The sequence below is a fragment of the Ambystoma mexicanum genome, chromosome 11, assembly GCF_040938575.1.
Source record: "Ambystoma mexicanum isolate Mex_15411 chromosome 11, UKY_AmexF1_1, whole genome shotgun sequence".
Lineage (NCBI taxonomy): Eukaryota > Metazoa > Chordata > Amphibia > Caudata > Ambystomatidae > Ambystoma > Ambystoma mexicanum.
Genome location: NC_090934.1, coordinates 691900417 through 691921931, shown reverse-complemented (window position 1 = coordinate 691921931; position 21515 = coordinate 691900417). Strand labels below are relative to the sequence as shown.

Sequence of the window (21515 nt, the reverse complement as noted above, 5' to 3'; positions counted from 1 at the left end):
TTGTTTTGAGGGCAAGGGTAACAGGTGCTCTAGGGCTGGGAACAGGGCGGGGAAGTTCAAATGCATGCAGGATAGTGTTGGTCAAAGGGAGTCATAAGAACATATTGATAGTCTGAATAAGCATGGACAATGAAAGGGGCATAATAGGTCTTCACATCATCAAGATAATGTGCTCTTGGTCATTGGAGAGGTTGCTCGGGGGGAGGGAGGCTGGAGTGATCAGAGGGAGAGGGGCCAACAGAGAGGTCAGAAGAGGGAAGCAAAGTAGAGAGAAACAAGGCTAAGAGTTCAACCCAGAGTGAGAAGGCTGGTCATAGAGAGTACAAGAAGTGCTCACGAAGATGGGACTTTCATTTCAAGTGGTGGCTGTGGACGGTGTGGGAAAGTTAAAGTCCCCTAGTATGACAACAAGATGTCATTGCAGTGGCTGAAAGAGAAGGTTCAGGTCATGGCAGGAGGTGAATAGGTAATGTCATATATGCCAGGGGCACAACGGTGAGAACCTTATTAATAAGGAAACCCACTTCACTTCTGTTCCCATTGATTCCAACTCACAGGTATCAACATAATTCCAGATATGGTTCTCCTCTGGGGGGTTGAAGTGCTCGGTCAGGAGCCTCAAAGAACTGTTCAACATAACTAGGGGACATGGGACAATAAACTTCACTTTGTCCTTCATGATCAACTCAGAGTCGGGACACTGCATTTATTTGACAAAGGTTTGGAGGGAAGGATGATTCAGGATCCCCACCTTGTCTCAATCTCGGTTGAGGGCCTTAGTAAGACTGCTTTGTTGGTCCCCACAATTGTCTGCAGCTCTTGCGACATTGTCAAGAAACTCACTTCATCACACTCTTTTCATTAACAGAACGGTGTAGCCATCATAAAACAGAGTTCCGATAAATAAACCCTGCCAAGCAAAGCTGGGGAGGAAACAGCCATTATAGAAAACGGGACTATTGCAAAACAAATCAATCTTGTATTTGCATAGTAGCAGAGATGGTAAAATCATATGCAATACAAAAGGGATTGCTTCCTTTTATTCAACTACTAGGCATGTAAGAGGTCCTTGAAAATTCTCTCGCAGCTTTTCCTGGGCTCGGTGTGTTGCGGATTTGTCTTTTTATTCACATGCAGTGTGACCTAAATCTCCATTGCAAGAATAGACAACCACAGCATAGGTGCCATGAAGCTCGCAGTCTGAAGGTCCGGGCTTCAGACAAGAGCCAACAGTAGAGGATACAGGTTGACACCGGCATACCCATTATTGTAGAACACCAGCACTGCAAAGGCAATGGGGGCAATGCTGGAGTTTGAACAGAGAATCTGTTCAATCGCTAAAGGCAATGCTAGTTTAGATCACTTGCTCCTCTTCTTAACTAGTATTCATTTTCAGTTGGCGGTTGCTTGTAGTTTCGGGTACGAGAAGAGAATTATGGATAAATACCTCCCACCACCTACAGTTTCACACGAGGGCTATGCTCTTCATTTGAATGGGGATCAAGACCCATGGTCGACGGAAAGCGCAAACTTTTGGCTGGGGGGTAAAAGGTAAAAAAAAATAATTAAAAAAAAAAAAAAAAACACACATCACCCTTAATGAGTACCCTAGTATTACTGCCCCATTAAAACGCCATGTACAGACTGCACACATTTTTAAGCTATTGTTTCTACAGTATAATTTTCACAATTATATATCAGTCATTGACTGTTCAAAGGAATGAAAAAGGTTTGCTTGCTATCTCCCCAGGACTAATACTTCCCTTCCCCGCAGGCAGTGGAGGCATGTGGTGTTCATGTATAGGCAGCAAGATGCTTAAGAAAACATGTTTACATATTCTGTGGAAGGGCATCACAGGTGCAATGTTGCGCAAGAACCTCATTACCATCAGAAGACTTATTTATACACCGACATGTACTTCCAAACCGTGTATGGTTTAGAAGATCAGTGCAGCACGTGTACCATTTTAACAAAAAAAAAATCCCTCGTTGTTCTGCTCCTTTTTAGGAAGGCTGCTTTTTGCCCTCAAAAAAGACATATGTCCCCTCAAAAAGTATGATGAGCGTTTTAAAAGAAATGTAAACAGTATGCATTTCAAATCTTGGGCATATCACTGCCATGTTCGGTTTTACTAAACACAAAACATGAAAAGAAGCCTGTAAAAAGTCTTGAAAAAAGCAACAACAAAAAGGTGATCTTACAAAGATATGGGCTCACCTTGTCCTGGTCAGACTCGTAGACCAGGTGTCTGGCTTCTGCCTGTGCATGATCGTAGTCTTGCGGGAGAATCCAGTGACGAATCTCCTCTTTATCCATTTTACCATCTTTGTTTGCATCTCGAAAATCTGTAAATTGCTCCCGCTCGCTTGCCACCCAGTCAGGTTCTGGACCGCCTTCTTCATGTGCAAACATGTCCGCTGAGAGAATTTAAGCAGAGAGTATTAAAGTTAAAACATCGCGGAACAGGGGTGCAGGTTCAGAATACTAACAAATATAGATTGCTAATCCGAAGTGCAACAGGTTTTTTCAGATTATGAAAACTCTTGTTCTACGAAAAAAAAATACAGCCTCTAGACTAGTGTGCCGTCTTCTGGTATGAGAGAGTCTTGCTATATAGGTTATCACACTCCCCCATGAAATAACTAAAACAAAAAGTAATGACATTTGGAAGACTGTGCATATGTGTGGCCCCTACTCAGCCCACTTCAAGATCCCAGACATGGCAGCTCACTTTCTCCATTGCTGGGACTCGGTTCTTTAGTCTACACCAGCCAGTGGATATATAAACAAAGTAAGAATGGCAGGAGGGTCAATTGGAGGAAGTGTGCAATAGAACAAGGAGAGGGAGGAGTCATTACCGTGAGTAATGTAATTTTTCAATGTGGATCTTCAGACCAATGAGTAGAGAATGGGTAATCAGAACAGAAAATGCTGATGGCAGAAGCAACTACAGTACTCGACTGGCTCAGGCACAAACACTGGTGAGAATTGTTTTACTAAAGTGGGCCGCTGTTCCAGAGCAGGCTTTCAACATTGTGCTCACAGGAGTCCATCATCATCCAAGCCAGGTTTGTTTGAAGATATACTTCGAGGTACACAGCGCAAGAGTGTAGCAGCGGATTTCTCCACCCCCGCCCCTGCCACCCTCGGAGGTGCAGGGTCCCCTGCAACCCAATGTGCAGTAGGGGATTTGTGCCTCAGCCCTCACCCTGAATAAAGTCAGTGTGATGGCTGGGGCTGTCCGAGGCTGGCTGGTGGCACAGGAAGGGGGTCACTCTGCCTTCCCAGTGAGATAGGAACCAGGAAGCTCTCCCTGCCTGTGTGCAGTGCAGCACCCGGAGGCCTGGAGTATATATATGTATATATATACATACACATATATCAGTAAAAGAACTTTGTTAAAGGGACGTTATGGTTAAGTTGCGCTACTAAAAACCTATCAGATTCAGTAAAAAAAAATGTTTTAAAGGGACGTTATGGTTCCAAGTAAAACCGAAAAAACACTGAAATTCGCCAGTTATGGTAAGCTAAGCAACCATAACTCGCGCCACCACCGTGCACTGCTAAGACTAACACCCAGGACATCAAAGATGCCATCACAAATGTCATTGATGACATCACTGATGACACCACATGTCTGGCTCCCCCTTTTTTCCTTTACTGACATATCTAGGCCACATGGTGTTCTTCAGTAACAGTCAGGAATTAAAAGTGGAAAATGTAGTATATTTGTAGACTTATCCTTCAAGTAAGTTCTTACAATAATTTCCTTAGGGTCCAGTCATATCATATATGAAACATATACATAGGGGAAGACACATGCATGAAAGACAGCAATCCTTTCTGTGCATTAAAATTATCAGTAGAGTTATCAGCACTTTCTGATAGTTCTGTTTTTTTATTACTGTACTTTCCCTGTATATGCACCTATTTTTATATCTTGTATTCACACTACTTTCCTTAGGGTCCAGTCACATCATGCAATATATATACATAGGATAAGTAGCAGCTTTGAAACAGAGCAATCTTTTCTCTGCATAAAGGTAATCAGTTAAGTTATGAACACTTTTTGCTAGTACTGCTGCTTTTTTTTCTTACTTCAATTTCCTTGTATATACTCATATTTGTATGTGGTGTTGTCTCTTTGGGTTTTGTCTATAATAATGCAATTATGTAGTAAGTGGGTTTCATTATCTACTTATCACATGTTTCACAGTATGCAAAAGTCTAATAAGAAAACAGTTATTTCACTATTCAACATGGCAAGCTTATGAATATTGAACTTCTATCATGTATGCTGCACACAATGCCTATGTTTCTACATGAGCACCTTAGTATACTGGATGGACTAATTAGCCCTTGATATTTATTCCAATGATCCATGACACTTTTTTTAATTAACATTACAATAAGAAACCCTTGTACAGACTTTTCATGAAAGGTAAATGCACATGTGATGTAATCAGTGATGTCATCAATGACATTTGTGATGTCATCTTTGATGTCCTGGGTGTGTTTTAGCAGTGCACGGTGGTGGCGCGAGTTATGGTTGCTTAGCTTGCCATAACTGGGAATTTCATGGGTTTTTCGGTTTTACTTGGAACCATAACGTCCCTTTAACAAAGTTGTTTTACTGAATTCCATAGATTTTTAGTTGCACAACTTAACAATAATAACTTTGACTTTATGTACATGTAATATGGAACATACTGAACCCTTTCTACTGAATTTGACTGTCCGCGGACATGTTCGGACAACAGTACCACCACCTAAACACTCTGGGGGGGTATGTGTAATTGTTATATCATAACATAGGAACATTTAACAAATTCACAAAGCAGCACACATACAAAGTATATGTAGTAATACTTAAGAAATGTAACCCATATATGTAACACACTAACCATTCATTTAAATACAATATGTTCTAAAATGGAATATACCAAAAGAAGATCAAGTGGCTTCCAACATAATTACCTCACAGACACTCCACAACTAAGAGCAAGACCAGACGTACAGACTACTCATCACATATCTTACCTGAAATAGTAAGTGCACTTCATTTTACTCCTATATTTATAAACATTCTGTATTAGATAAAAAAAAAAAATTACTTTTTTGTTTTCTCACAGAAATGTGTAGTAGTCTGGAGAGGCTAGAGGAGCATTTCCCACGAGAGGAAATGTCAGAAGATAGTGCACCTAATGGTACACACTTTAATATATAAACCAATTAATAAATATTATTTTGTATACATTTAACATACTATGTTAAAATGTATATAAATACTTTTTTTTGTACAGACCATACAAAAATTGAAGCTACTACAGAAAAAAAAGTGGTGGATAACACTCTGGAACACAAACGAAAAAATGGACCAACGTATGGCAAATTTCACTAATTTTAAAAACTTTGTGGAGGATCACTTAAAACTAACAACAAGATACCATTGTCCCACCTGTACTTGTCCCCCCTCACCATATCCCACTCATTTAACCCCAAACCCTCTCCATGGACCAAAACGTTTTGATGACATTTCCATCCCTTCTTCACCTGATCCCAATTATGTTGAAATCCCTAATTCTCCTGTTTTTGTTTCTGTTTCTGCCCCACCTTCTCAGTCATAAATTGTTAATATATGTCAAATAAAGTTACTTTTTTATATTGTGTTGTAATTAGTTTCAGTTCTTTTTGTTAAAACCAATTTAGGTGTCCACGGACAGCGCGGTTGTCCCGAAATGTTCGTAAATAAACGAAAATGTAAGTGTCCTGTGGACACTATATCTGTCCGTAATGTTCTCATGCAAATTGAAACTGTTCTAAGAACAATCATGGTGTCCTGAATTGTTCGTAAATAAACAAAAATGGAGGTGTGCTTGAGACGCTATGTCTGTTCGTATTCTGCAAAAGTAAATTAAACTGTGCTAAGAACAAACGACTGTCCGTAACTGTTCGTTTTACATGTGACGCACTTTTAATTAGTTCAGGACCCGAACACTGTCTGTAAAACATCAACACGCATGTGCAAACCAATGTCCGTACATTGGGTGTCCTGTGGACGGCTTCTACCTTAGCGAACATGCTCATGAAACAATCATGTGACCGCGCCCACGCTGATCGCGTGTTCTGAATGCGGACACTGTTCGTGTCCCCGAACACTTTAAAAGTACATTTCCAAGTAATCCACAATATTTCTCATTAAAAACTCAACATACCACAAATCCCACATACTAATCCTAAGTTTCCACATAATTTTTGTGACTTTTTGAACCTTTTTTGGTGTTTGATCTGTCTTGCGGACGGCGCGCATGTCCGCAAACTGCGCACAAGCACCCCTATAAAAGACCACGCCCTAGAGCACATTCTCATTGTGTTTCTGGCTATTCCACAGAGCACACTGCATTTTGCTGCATACTTTGCAGATTTTGAGATTTCCATCTCCAAGCAGATGACATCCATGGCTCCAGTATAGCCACCTGGTGCTACATCTGCCTCAGCACCACCCCCACCCCTCCACCACCACCATTTCCCCAAGGGCCTGAAGAGGGTAACAGGAGTGAGGATACAGAGGAGGAAGAAGAGAATGAGGTAGAGGAAAACCCTACTACCCGCCCTCGGCGTGATTCTTGGGTGTGGCGGTTGTTTACCGTTCATGGGAATGGTCCTAAGGCTCGTGCTAACCGTGTGACCTGCAATGAGTGCATAATGGTACTCAGTCGCGGGAGGCATGGTTCGTACAGCTTTGGGACCACTGCCATGAAGCGACACCAACTCATTTCACACAGGGGCCATTCGCCAGGTTGTACCTTGCGAAGAGCGTAGTAGGTTGATTGCCTCTACTTCATCCTCCGTTTCTGATCCTGTCACCACAAGGAACACCTCTGTGGGACAGCGTCTACCCCAAGCTGCCTCACAGGGCATACAGAATTCTGATGACCCTTACCTTTCGAGGGTCACAGTTGTATGTATGTACTGTGACACAGTACTCTGCAGGGCGGAGCGACTTTGGAGTGCTTTTGAGATTATCGTCTCACAGCACGAGAAGACCTGCTCACTACCCGAATAAAACCCACTCTACATCTTCCCCTATCAGCTCACCCTTTATTATCCCTGTGGTTGGTGTCCTTCCCTTTACCCTCCTCTCCTAGTGTGTCGTGTATAAAAAAAACCCAAAAAAAATACAAAATAACAAAAATTCAAAAAAAAAATAAGGCTCTTTTCAGAGCCGCCTTTCACAGTTAAAAAACAGAAGTAAAGATAAATAACGCAGGGCCCTTTCTATTTCTTGAAAGTCCACGGACAGTTCGCGAACATAAAATAAATTGGGATGCTACCCTATTGTAACCATTGCATTTTTCTCTGGGAGGAAGTGGTGGCTCTGAAAAGACCCTTTGGGAGGTGTTTGTATGTCAAAAATTATAAATACTTAACACCTACTTCAAAATGGAGGCTGCATTTCTAAAAAAGGTCGCAATGCATTTTGTACATTTCTCAGAAAAATCTGATTGCCAGCATAGGTCAGATGGACTCATCTTTGCGAAAAATGTATGTACTACGAAACAAAATATTTTCATTGTGAAAAGAGGACATGCCAAAATATCTTAGGCACAAACAGCCTTATTGACATTACGCCTTGCTTTCTCCATTTGTGGACCACATGAGAAAGAACAAAGCCGCATTTGTCTCTGCGCAATCCGTGAAAACATTACTTTGGAGTTTGGAAACATGTTCATGATCTTCTGAAGTCCTTCTTTCATTGCAAATTGCAAAGAAATTCCAGACACATGTCCTAAACTGGTCCCCCACAATGAATTACAATTATGTCTGGATGTTCCACTATCTTCAAAGTTGCACAGAGAGGTAGCAAGTCCAGTCACTTCATTCCACGCACTCCATGCCAGTGCACTTCCACATGTGGGAATCCAAGATCTATAGATACTCCACAGCTTTCTGCATGCACCTTCAACCAATGCATCCACGAGTCTCCCAAAATCCACACAATCTGTTTTTTGAAACACTCAGCCATAGCCATCTGTTCTTCTCTCAGCAAAAATAATATCTGAGAAAACCTCTCCTAGCACAACACACTCACTAAACTTTACTGACCAATCCCTTGCTACATTCAATCTCATTTGCATGCCTCCCCACCCCAAATTCCCCGGATGTAATACGCAGTGTCCTAGAACTACCGCCATGTCCGCGAACATATCGTAACATGGACAGCCCTTCTACCATTTCCACTTCACTCTCTGTGCCATTCCCTCATTGGATGTAGCTAAGAAATCACATGACCATCCACAAATCAAATCCAAGACCTCTACATGTAACTGCATCATCATAGACCAGCAATGCATATGTACGGTGAATCTCTCGGACTACAAGTCTCATACCATTGGCAAGCACGATCTACGAGAAATACTAGACAAGTCTCCAAGATTTCTACTTGCAGCTTCGTCCATATCCATATGCATGAACACAAACTACAGGTATGCATATTTTCTATACAGTACATGAACACATTTTCTAACAGACTTTTACTTCGTATAATCTGTAAAATGAATCTACTATAATTTTTTCATTCTCCTAAAATGAACTGTGACTTACAAACCTTTATACAGTTTAATTTCTTCACACACACACACACACACACAGGCAAATAATGTTAAACTAACATTTTTGAAATAAAATATATAGACTACATATGATCAAACAAAATTACATGCACACTGTATCATCAAATCTCAACGAATAATATTTGTACAAACACATACTTGGTTTTAATTTTTTTAGTTTATATAATTACTTTTACATTTATATAGGACAAGCAGGCTATGACATTGACTCCCTCTTATGTGGAAAAGCAGGCTATCACATGGACTCACTATTACGTGGAAAAGCTTAGTTACAGGAATAGTGGTAAACAGTGGTACATTATGATTTTAACAAGCCATAATAAGATATTTTCTTTCCTACAGTTAGTCATAAGATAGTTTAATGGTTTCGAGTTTAATGGTTTTGAGGAAGGCGCTGAGAATTTCAATTTAAAAAATCTATGTCTAAATTAAAAACAGTGCTATATACAAACCGAATTACTAATTTCTTTCTTTTACAATTGCAGTGAAGACCATTCTCCTGAAAATAAGCAGCCACATTTAAATTACAAACAACAACGAAGAAGCAAACTGCTCATTTTAGAAAAAAAGTAAGTAGATTGTTACCATAATTTTTTGAATTCTTACTCAAACACACTCTAAGGTTAATTCATACTACTTCTGTGCCTAAAAATAGAGATTCTACACCATTCGACCAAAAATCCTACCGTCTTAAACAGTGATTTACTGGCAGAATGGCCCACAAATTCCTATTTTTCGCCACACAAATTACCCAACTCAGCCGCTAGAATTTAGATGTTGTAGAAGAAACCACGGTTTTAATTGTATAGCTTTAGATAAACTATTTATACTTCGCCACACCACCCGCTTATTTTTTTCTGTCATCTGAACCCCAGTTTAGTAACACATTAATTCAAGAATACCCATCCCTTGTAGTTGTACTTCCCAATGCACAATCACACACCATTACATACATCTTTATCATCTCACTCAAACACTCATGCGCACAACACACATGCATTGCAGAACACCCCAACCCATACCTTCAGTATTTTTTTCCAACAGACCCCAAAGCATGCCTACCAAAAAGCAACTCCGTAGAAAGGAACGCAGAAGTAGAGCAAATGAAAAGAAGTCTCCAACATAAACATCCATCTATAGCAGAATTTGTAAAAAAAGTTGAAACACAACAGCTAATACAGTCATGTAGTGAAACAGAAGACGTTTCTAGTACAAAAACGTTGCATCCTCTATCAAAAAGTAAAACAACCCAAAAAACAATTAACAGAAAATCAACTATCACTACAAATAAAACTTCTTCTCTGAATCTTGATATAGTACAAAGTAAGCATACCAAGAAAAGTATTTTAGCCAAAATGTTCCGTCACAAAGTCCTTCAAAATCTTATAAAAACAGGAGAGAAACCAGGTTCAACTCTTCAAACCTATCGTAGGAAAGTAATCTTAGAAGCGTTGATAGACAGTGCACTTCTTCTCAAAAACTAATAACTAAATTACAAAAAAGACTTCTCAATAAACAAAATGTCAACAGAAATAACTTCTTAAATATCTGTGGAGGTGAATGGAGTCACACTACAAGCTCAGAACCATACTTTAATGAAGAAGCCTACAAACAAAAGCAAACAAATACAATTGCCATACATAGCAGTGGTCGAGGTTATGAAAAAGTTAATAATACCATAATGGAACAAGAAGTACTCCTTACAAAAATATGCCCTGAAAACGTAATTTTACCCCTCCATTCAACTGAATCAGAACATCTAGTGTACAAATGGCCATGCACGTCAATGTGTAACATTCCCAAAAAAAGGTTCATGTCTTTACGCCAATTCCTCAATCAATATGTGATAAGCAAAGACAAAATCAAAATTAAACTACTGCAAAATATGGATGCTTGTCCAGTACGCAAGTACACAGGACTACAAGGACATTCATTGGCCTGCATTACAGGACCTACTTGCAAAACACCCTTCCATGACATCAAAAGGATATCAACACATCATGCAAGTATAAGAAATCTAGTTTATAAACTGTACTATGCTAAAAGTCCTGCTTTAGCACTAGCCAATTTAAATAACATTCTTCTACATGGTACAGCAAAAGACCTACTAGAAGAAATCGACTATATCCAGACAAAATATTTTTGAAGTGAAACCCACTGACAAGTTGAATTAGCTGTAAACCAACTTCGAAACAAATCTGCACATGGCAACCTTTCACTACACACAGACAAAAAAGAAATACTAAAATTTGAAAGTAGTTCAGCTGAAGTACCAAACCATGTGTGTGTATGTTGCCGCAGAACTTTTATAAAAGTAACACAAAAACTGTAGACCTATCATACAAAATAGAAGACAATGAAGATTCTAAATGGTTTGAATTAGCTCTCGACCTTATAGCAGAAAACAAATACAAAATAACTGACCCCATACAACAACTTAATTTATATGAGAGCATCATAATTCAAACAGTGCACCCATTTCAAGCAATAATATGCCTTCAACCAAAAACTGCAAAATTACCTCCCTCTGAATTAGTAAAAGGTATTAGTGGAAAAGTAGTGTATTTACCATAAGATCTAAAAGAAAATGTGCACACTCTAGGAGTGCAATGTCCAATGCAGCAATCTTTAATTATCTTGGTAAATGGAGTACCTACAAAAGACAAAAAAATGTGGCAACAACTGGTAGATTTACATAAAGTTAGAGAAGCCCTGCAATATCTTAAAGAGAATAATGAATATTACAAAGAAATTAATATTGAAGAAAACTTGAAAGATACAACTGAAATAATTCAAGAGACACAAGAAGCTGGTCAATTTGAGCTCCTGCTACAATATCAAACACTTTAGACCATTATAAAATTCATCCATTGCACTCTAATGACACCATAGAAGATGCACTGGAAACGTACCAAATGCGTCAAACAAAAGGATCACCAATCAGCATATGGGAAAAAAAGTATAGAAGCACACGCTTTTCCTCTACTCTTTTCTACTGGCAAAGGAGGAAGATACAATGATATACCTATTCAAATATCAGAATATCGCTCATTACGAATGTATTCTGAAGATCCCAGATATTGACAAAATGTGGAATACATATTCCACCTACTCTTTGAAAGTGAACTAGTAACTTTATGTTACGGAGTTGCACACATAAAAATCAGAATCACACTTTCAAAATATGACAGCTACACAATTATTACAAGAAGTTCAACAAAAAGATGACATTTTACAAGCAAATCTTACAAATCTATTAGCAAATATGCTTGGTACTAAAGAGTACTGGTTTCGACGTCATGGAGATGTACGTTGTATGATCAGAAACCTTGGCCCACCCACTTGGTTTGTTACATTAAGTTGTGCAGAATATGCATGGGAAGATTTACATTCTTTCCTACGCATATCAAACGAAAACAAAACAAACATAGATATACTAACACCTGGAGAACTTTGTTCATAGGATCCTGTTAATGTTTCAAGATATTTTCACCATCGCTTCATTGCTATGCGACATTTTATTTCTAACAAAATTGTTCCTCCCCTTGGAGAAGTGCAACACTTCTTTTGGAGAAATGAATACCAAGTCAGAGGAGCACCACATATCCACATGCTTTTATGGATTAAAGATGCTCCTAAATTTGGTCAAGACAGTGATGCCACTGTTTTACAGTTTATTGAAAAATATGTCACTTGTGAAATTCCATCAGAATCTGCAAATAGTGATCTTCATGCAAAAAATGTACAATTCCAAAGACACAAATGTGGCAAATATTGTCGTCGCGAATACAAAAACAAAGGGAAATACTACACCAAATGCCAATTTGGTTTCCCTAGACCAGTTACGTATACAGGTCAAGTGAACAACCTCATGTCTTCAGTTAGACATAATGTTAAAGTTAAGTCACCTAAAAATACATATTGCATAAAAAAGAAGAAAAATATGTCAATGATTACAATGCAATCATTGCCCACTTATGGAATGCAAACATAGACGTGCAGTACATTGCAGACAATTCTACTTCAGTTGCACAAAATGTCAAAGCATACTTAACCAAATCAGAAAAGACAGAGCTCCAAGACCTATGGAATGACCGGTCATCAGATAAAACAGTGTCTCAGAAATTATATAGCTTGGGCATAAAAATGCTGTCTCATAGAGAATGTGGATCCTATGAAGCAGATGATCGATTATCTGGTATTGCGTTGTATGGTAAATCTGCAAATATAGAATGACTAAGTCTTGGTCCAGCTAAATCTAGAAAAAGAGTTCTAAAATCATACGAAGATCTATAAACAATAGCCAAACATGATCCCAACAGCCAAGACATTTTAAAAAACAATTTATTGTACACATACTACCCAAACAGGAGTACCACTTTGGAAACCATGAGTCTATACCACATAGCCCAAACATCTCTCAGCAAAAATAATATAAAACCTGATGAACAAAACTGTAAATACAAAGTGACAAACTATGAAGGCAGTTTAGTAAAACTCACCAAACCAAATGTAATTAATCATATCAAATTGTCATTAAAGACTCCTCAACATAAAGAAGTATATTACATGTCCCTGCTACAACTCTTTAAACCATGGAGAAAAGAAGAAGAAATACTAGATAACTATGACTCATATGAAGACGCTTTCAAAGCAACTGAAAGCAGAATAACTGATGTAAACTTTGCACAGTACAAAACAATGTTGCCCAATGAACAGCAACACGAAGAAGAACTCCAGGCCCAACTAGATAAGGACACGCCTGACAGTAGGCAACCTTCTGTCACAGGAAGCCAAGAACCACTGAGAGACCCACTAATAACAAATGAGGCAGAATTAGCTATGATAGAAGTAGAAAACACCATGTGTCAGTATGAAGAAAAAGAAGACTTAACTATACTACAATCAAAGCTAAACAATGAGCAACATAGCAGTTTTTCAAGAAGTAACAAAAGAAATTGCACATGGTGTACAACATGAAAACAGAATGCACCTGTCAAAATTACAAACCTATACTATTGTATGTCAGTGGTGAAGCTTGTTCTGGCAAAACATTCCTAATCAAAATCATCAGTAAGTTCCTTCAACAATTGACAAACAACAAACTATCAGCTGTTGTCACTGCCCCCACAGGGTTAGCTGCCTACAACATAGGTGGTGTCACTTTACACCGATTACTACTCCTGCCAGTAGAACACCAAAACAAATTAGATTACAAACTTTCTGCAGAAGCACCAATGGAACTCAGCAGAGTATTGAAACAAATGAAAATGCTACTAATCGATGAAGTGAGCATGGTGTCCAACCTAATGTTGGCTTTGATTCACCTCAGATTACAAGAAGTACTCAAAACAGACTATGAAGAGCTCTTTGCAGGAAAACACATTATTGTTTTCAGAGATCTTCTTCAATTGACACCAGTAAAAGGTGAGCCTATTTTTAAAACATTAGGACACAAACTCTGCCGTAAAACTGTTGGCAGCATTGGAAATGTCAACCTTTGGCAACATTTCCAATACAGAGAATTAACAGAAAACATGCGCCAATCTGCAGATCTCACTTATGCCAACATCTTAAAAAGTATCAGAGTTGGTATACTTTCTAAAGAAGCAGAAGCAATATTGAAAACCCGGCACATTCATGCACTTTATGGTGATAATGCATGTGCTACAGATGTTATGTAACAATTAGCCCAGAAAAATGTCAATTGTATGACCTTAATGCCAACTCTTGCAAGCTGTTTCAAATTCAATTAAATAATGTTAAGAAATCCAACCAATAATGGAAATTAGCGCCACAGACAAACTCGATGTACATGGAATGACACTACCCATGTGTGACCAAGCCACAACAAGACTAAATAGTTTAGAAAAATCAATCTCAAACACATCAGGCTTGCAAAAGATATTAAAATTATCCTTAAAATGCATAGTAATGCTGAAACATAACCTTGACGTGGACCAAGGACTAGTTAATGGAGCACTGGGTACAGTTGTTGGCTTTCAAAGATACCCACGTGACAACAAAATTCAGTTTGTCAATATTCTCTTTGACAAACTTTCAGAAGTAAAAAGAATAGGACGCTCAACAGCTCGATTCCTTCTCTTCAAAGACATGTATGTACGCAGAGAACAATTTTCTCTAACTCTTGCATACGCAGTCACCATTCATAAATCACAAGGTCTTACCCTAGACAAAGCAATGATAGACAATGGTAACAGTATTTAAAGAAGGCATGAGCTACGTAGCACTATCACGCTTACGTACACTTGATGGTCTATTTCTAATCAACTTTGATGCAAGTAAAATAAACGCTGATATTCCTTGCATTTTAGAATACAATAGTCTTCGTTCACTATACACTCCCCATCTAAACACATTCTGTTCCACAAAAAGTAAAACATTATAAAAGAAAAATAAATCAAACAGAAAAGCAACAGGATGTCACTGCAAATCCTCCAAAGAGAGTAAAAGAAACTAATACTTCATCAAGTGCCACAAGCAAAAAAGAATCAATTAGGGAAAGTAAACCAGGTACTTCTTCAAAGAAGCAAGACAAACTCCAAAAAAAGCATTCAGATACAGAACTACCTGGTCCATTTAAACTCTCAAATATAGTTGGTGTAAGTTGCTACGCAAAAGTAGCAATGAATATTCTATTTCAATTACCACCAATTGTTGACAACATTTACTTACACAGTACAGACCCATTGTGTTTGCAAATGTTAGTACTTCACAGAAATGCAGCAAACAATCCTGACAACACATATAGGCCCTCATTACAACTGAGGTGCTAAGTGCACCAACTTTACCACCATGGTGTAAACTACCTTTACACCATTGTGGATGGCGGATTTACCGCCCCATTACAAGGTGAGTGGGGCGGCAAATCCCCATTTCCCATTTTCCCTTCCCCATTCCCATTTTTGCCCCATAGGGCATAATGGGAGTGGGGAAGGCGCTTATTACGGCACCGTAAATTACGGTGCCGTAATTAGCACCAAGGTGCCTTAGCACCATGGAACTTAACGCCTGCAAAAAGCAGGCGTTAAGGTGGGAATCAGGCGTTAAGGGTTAACGGTGGCGTTAACCCTTAACGCCTGAGTTGTAATGAGGGCCATAGTGTTTTTGGAATAAGACGACAATTGGACTACTGTGCTGGAATGGTGAAATTCACTATAAACTCACAGGAAGATCCACAAGAATTTCTAATGTACTTATTAGTACTGGAAAACAAAAACATACCTATAAATGAAATCTTCCAGATTTCATACATGCACTCTGTGCAACAATGTGACACAAGAACAAATCACCAATGAGCGCTTTGTGAATATATCAATACCTAATTGTAAATCTGTTCCATTTCAGGTAGATTATGTTCGACCTGCAATTCAGATAATCGCTCCACGTTAGTAATACAAACACATAGTAAATATGTAATACTAATGCTTCTACGTTACAATGCAGATGGTACCAAAACAACTGCAAGCTGACTGGATTCACACATGGTCAAATATCACTTGGTAGGACAACCTTCACAACAATAGGTATAATCTACCACGCAGGAGCCACAACCAACTCAGGGCACGCCACTGCATATATAAATGTGGATGGTTTGAATATAATGATATTACCGTTACTCTAAAGCAGAGATTACCAGCAAATCTTACAAACGCTTATTTAATGTTCTTAAAACCAAAATTTGATAACTAAACTGTACTTAAACCTTAAGTACACTTGTAGTAAAAAAATATAAACTGTCACAATATTCCAAAAGCTATCTAACTGCCCAAAGATGCTAAACAACTAATCAGATAAATTAATACCACTCAAATAGAGCAAGAAATAGACAGTTAGAATACAGTTAGAACACTTTCAACTTGACACCGAATCCATTCTGTTTATTTACGAACATTTCAGAACAGCCGTGTTGTCCGCAGACAAATCGAACACAACAAAAGCGTCTAGCACATAAAAAAAAATACAACATTGCACGTATCTCATACTCCCCCCACCCTCCCTAAACACACCAACACACTCCACTAAATACAATTTTGAAACCAAGTTTCACTTTGCTGCCCGCGGTCGTCCGCGAATGCAAGATGTCGGGCGCCACCAAAAATCTGACGCGCTCCACACCCCACGCCGTCCAATCAGCGAACACGTCGGATGTCCGCGGACATCGCGAAAGCCCCTCGGCCAATCAGGGCACTGTCCGCGGAGCGAATGGAGATATCACTAATTTTTTTGCCTTACATTTTGGTCATTTTAAAAAAAACTACTGGACGGATTTAAACCAAATTTGCAAAAGCACGCTTTCGGGACCAAGCCCCCGCTCCTGCCGCAAATTTGGTGTAAATCCGTCCAGCGGTTTGGGCTGTAGGCGTGCGCAACATTTTTTCACGTTTGTAAATCGTGACATAGGCAAAATGGGGCCACATACCTGTTTTAAAAAACAAAATTAGTCTCACCAGCCGATCTTCATTAAAAATCATCATTTTATTTATTAGGGCGTGAAACTATTTGCTATCGAAGATAGTGCAACGGAGTATGTTAATAATAAAATAATAATATTTTCCCATTCATATAGCGCTAAGAACCGTGAGGTATCTAAGCGGTGCTTATTATTAACCACGGTGTGTGGTGCTCATTTATCGACCACGGAAGGATGAAAGGCTGAGTTTGGCCTTGCCGGGATTCGAACTTGCGTTAGCAAGCTGTGCACGGATGTCAAAGCAAGCGTTGTACTCGCTGTGCCACTTGACAGGCTACAGTGAAGTGGCACAGCGAGTAGAGCGCTTGACCGCCTATAGACCGGTTAAATTATTTCTATTAATCCACCCTGTGTCGTCTGCCTTTTTCAGCGCCCTCTAAACGACAGAGGATCAATTTGGCGGTGATAGTGCGTGGTAGAAAACATTATGCCACTTTCAACAAACAAGTTCAACTTAAGCGGTCTTTAATGCTATGCTATTATAATTATATTTGGTATAAAATAATCTAAAGGGTTACTTACAGTACAATTGCAATTTCCATTGTCTACGAGTGGTGCAGTCCCAAAATACGACTCCGCGTGTGCGAACAATCCTTTGCATAGTGATATAATATATAAAAGTGGTTTCGTTTCAGAAATTTCATCTTTATCTTCTCTTACGTTTTAGCAACTCTCTTTCATCACAATCTCTGTCTGTCAAGGTCAAAACACAATACAACCTTATAGTCCGCTTTGTGAGCCTCTCCGGGGCCCGAGAAACAAATGGAAGCAGCTGACCTTCACTGTGAACGAGCATAAATTCTTACTTTGCAACATTCTGTGTAAAGCCATCTGTAGAAGTTGGTTTTTGCACGCCATGTTTGTATATTGTTTGTGTGATATTAAAAAAAGTTTGTTTAAGGGACGTTATGGTTCTAAGTACAGCCGAAAGACCCCTGAAAATCGCAAGTTATGGTAAGCTATGAAAAATAACTTGCGCCACCACCGTGCACTGCTAAGACTAACACCCAGGACATCAAAGATGACATTGCAAATGTCATTGATGAAATCACTGATGACATCACATGTGTATGTGCTTTTCATGGAATTTGTGTACTAGGGATTATTATAATGTTGCTAAAAAAGTGTCAAGGATATTGCAATAAATATCATACCGTTATTAGTGCTTTCAACGATGCATTGATATAAATAGCATTGTATTATGGGATTCTATCTAGTATACTGAGCTACTAATGGAGAAACATAGCATTGTGTGCAGAGTACAAGATGAAAGTATAATATTTGTAATGTTAATATGTTGAATATTGAAATGATAATTGTCCTGAAATGTTCGAAAATTCACAAAATGGGGGTGTTCTGAGGACGTTATTTGTATTGTGTGATTGCTTAGCTCTATGCAATGAGGGAATGGCACAGAGTAAAGTGGACGCCGTCCGCGGACACAGCGGCTGTTCGTGGACAGGGCGTGCTACATCCGGGTTTTTCCAGGAAATCCAACATGGAAAGAAGACTGTACGGATCAGCCAATCAGATGTCGAGGTTGTGGATTTGTGTTGAAAGAGACTGTGTGGTGAAGATGGCAGAAGTAGAGAAAGTCAGGTTGTTGGTTTTTGGAGATATGTTTGTGCATGGTTTACAACAGTATGCTCAATGCAGGCATGTTGCAAAGAACTTTGATGTGAAAGGAGTGGAGGTGGTGTGGAGCACTGTGCCTGATTGCAATATACAGGGAATTGCACAGGTTTATGAGGATATGGCCACGATGAACAGTCCGCATGTGGTAGTTTTGCACTATGGGGTTTTCCATTTGGGCAACGTCACTGGCCCAACTTTGTTGGCTGATTTGAAACGCTTGGTTCAAGCCATAATGAAGATCCTTCCAAATGCAAAAGTAATTTTTTCTGGATTACTACCTAGGGCAATATGGGACAATAGTTCAGTTTTTTGTCCTCAGCAAAACATTGATAGGTGTGTCATCAACCGAGGCATGTGTGCCTTCATGCTTAGAGCTGGTATGTTCTTTTGTAATAATGAGAATATTGATGCCAGTAATGCTGTTAATTTTAAAGAAGATGGCATTTCTTTATCTTTTACAGGAAATGCCTTTCTATTTTGGAATGTAAGGGTTGCTTTGGAGAAGGTTATGTGAAGATTTTAGGAGTAAAGTAAGAAAAAAAAACAGAAAAAAATACAAAATAACAGGTGTCTGTCAAGCATCTGTAAAAAACAAAAAAAAAACTGCTCTTTTCAGAGCCAACTTCAAAGGGGAAATGGGGCACACTATTTAAATTTACATTCACCACGCTCAGATTTTCGATAGGTCCATGGACATTGCGGTAGTCCGCGGACATGAAAATCACTACGAGGGGGTTAGTATGTTCTATGTTAAATGTATATGAAGTCAGGGATATTATGGTTAAGTTGTGCTACTAAAAACCTATGAAATTCAGTAAAAAAAACTTTGTTAAAGGGACGTTATGGTTCAAAGTAAAACCGAAAAACCCCTGAAATTCGGCTGTTATGGTAACATAAGCAACCATAACTCATGCCACCGTGCACTGCTAACACTAACACCCAGGACATCAAAGATGACATCACAAATGTCATGGCTAAACTGGCTGCAGCAAAATGCCAGTCTAGCCCCAAAACACTCATCAAATTTACTTTGCCAAACAATCAGCAATGCTCTTACATGTCTAGTCTGGCCTACATTGGAGCCCGTCTGGACATGTTTAATTATTCTGGAATGGCACTTTTAATGACAACGCCAATAGGAGTATGTTCTTAGGTCGGGTACTGTCATATATTGGCAGAGCCAGCTTGTGCATGATTTCTTATAGTGCCATTATTAGCATTATGCGCAAAGCAAACATACGCTATTGTTCTTACATTGGAATAATGGCATAGATTGGTGAAACCAGCATGGAAACGTATGAGCACAGCCAGCGTTAAAATGTTTTTTTATACTAGCATATATTGTGGGGACTGGCATGAAAATGTGTTGGGAAATGCTCCAGCGCACTGTTGATGACTTGCATCTAATGGACCTTTTCCCGAGTTACCCTACAAAAGCGATTGCAAAAGGTCTGGGATTGTTAGCACATTTGTCACAGAAAGTATGCTGTACAATGCACCCATTATTCAAAAAGCCCTTTTTCGTTAGTTTGGGATCCCTTGCTATGCTTCGTCGCTCGTGCATACTTTCGGCTAATTTGTACACCCTCCAATAAAAACATTTACCAGCCACCACTTTTCACTGGTACATTGGCATGCCAGGGACCAGGCACCGCCCTGGTTCCTAAGCTAGAAGAAAGAAATACGTTTTCATTAAAGAACACACAGCTTTCATCTAGCGCAGTGTGTACATGCCCTTGTGGTGACATGATCATGGGCATTGCGCATGCCGGGTGGTGCAGGACAGCCCAGAGTGTGGCATGGCCCGTGCTATGTTGAGAAACTTGGGGCAGAGGAGTGGTCCTCAGAATGGCTCGCACAAGGGTCCCAAAATGTGTGTTAAGCAACTGCAGTGCAATAGTGCAAAGTCAGACACTGTGACACTGCCTTGACCTTTAGTGCATGTGCACTGATGCCATCAAGGAATGTCAATTTGCATAGTACTACAACATGCAGAAGGAAATCTAACGTGCAACTGTGAACTCCGATACCCTTTTGCCTGGTTCATTACCTCAATTGATGACAGAGGATGCTGGAGTTATCTAAAGGTCTTTATCTCATCCAAATATAGATCACAGGTCAATGGGGAAAATGGGATCAAATGCCTTGTGGCTGTACAACTAATGTGATAGCATTTGATATGATATGATCTGGCATTTGTAACGCACCTATCCACTAGTGTTTCGAGGCGCGGCAAGGAAGGGGGAATAGAGGAAGGACAGAGACAACGATCTTACTAGGCCAAGTGACATCGAGATTGTGCAAGTGCAGGGGACGTGGGAAGGGGGAAAGGGTAGGGGGCAGTGCTGTACATGGGATCAAAACAATAACAAGAAGTGCGGCCAGCAGGTGGCAGGTAAAAGGGTAAGTGCAGACAGGTGTTCAAAAGTGCAGGTAGGGGGACTGTAGGATTACAGATACAGACCCAAGTGCAAGGGTTGTGGGAGGCTGTTCTGGTGTGCAACTGGGTGGGCAGGGACCTGGGCCCGAAATTAGAGGGTAGCCAGGTGACCAGTGCAGTATCAGACAGGAAATCAGCAGGGGAGAGGAAGAGAGAAGGTAGAAGCAAAGAGGAAGATCTTGTGGTGCTTCCGGATCCTTAGATGGTTCTCCTCAAGTTTCAGAGAGGCAGGGAGGCTGTTCCAGAGGGAGGCCCCAGCCGAAGAAAGAAATCTACCACCAACTCGTTGCTTGGCGAAGCGACTGACCATGA

General features: G+C 39.6%; 1 protein-coding gene across 1 annotated transcript in view; it reads right to left on the bottom strand.

Moving 5' to 3' along the window:
* Positions 1 to 21515, bottom strand: part of RCN1 (reticulocalbin 1) — a 162165-nt gene that overhangs the window by 6905 nt on the left and 133745 nt on the right. Inside the window, exon 5 of the mRNA XM_069623559.1 lies at positions 2219 to 2418. Coding sequence (XP_069479660.1) covers positions 2219 to 2418 — 200 coding nt within the window. The remainder of the gene's footprint in view (positions 1 to 2218; positions 2419 to 21515) is intronic.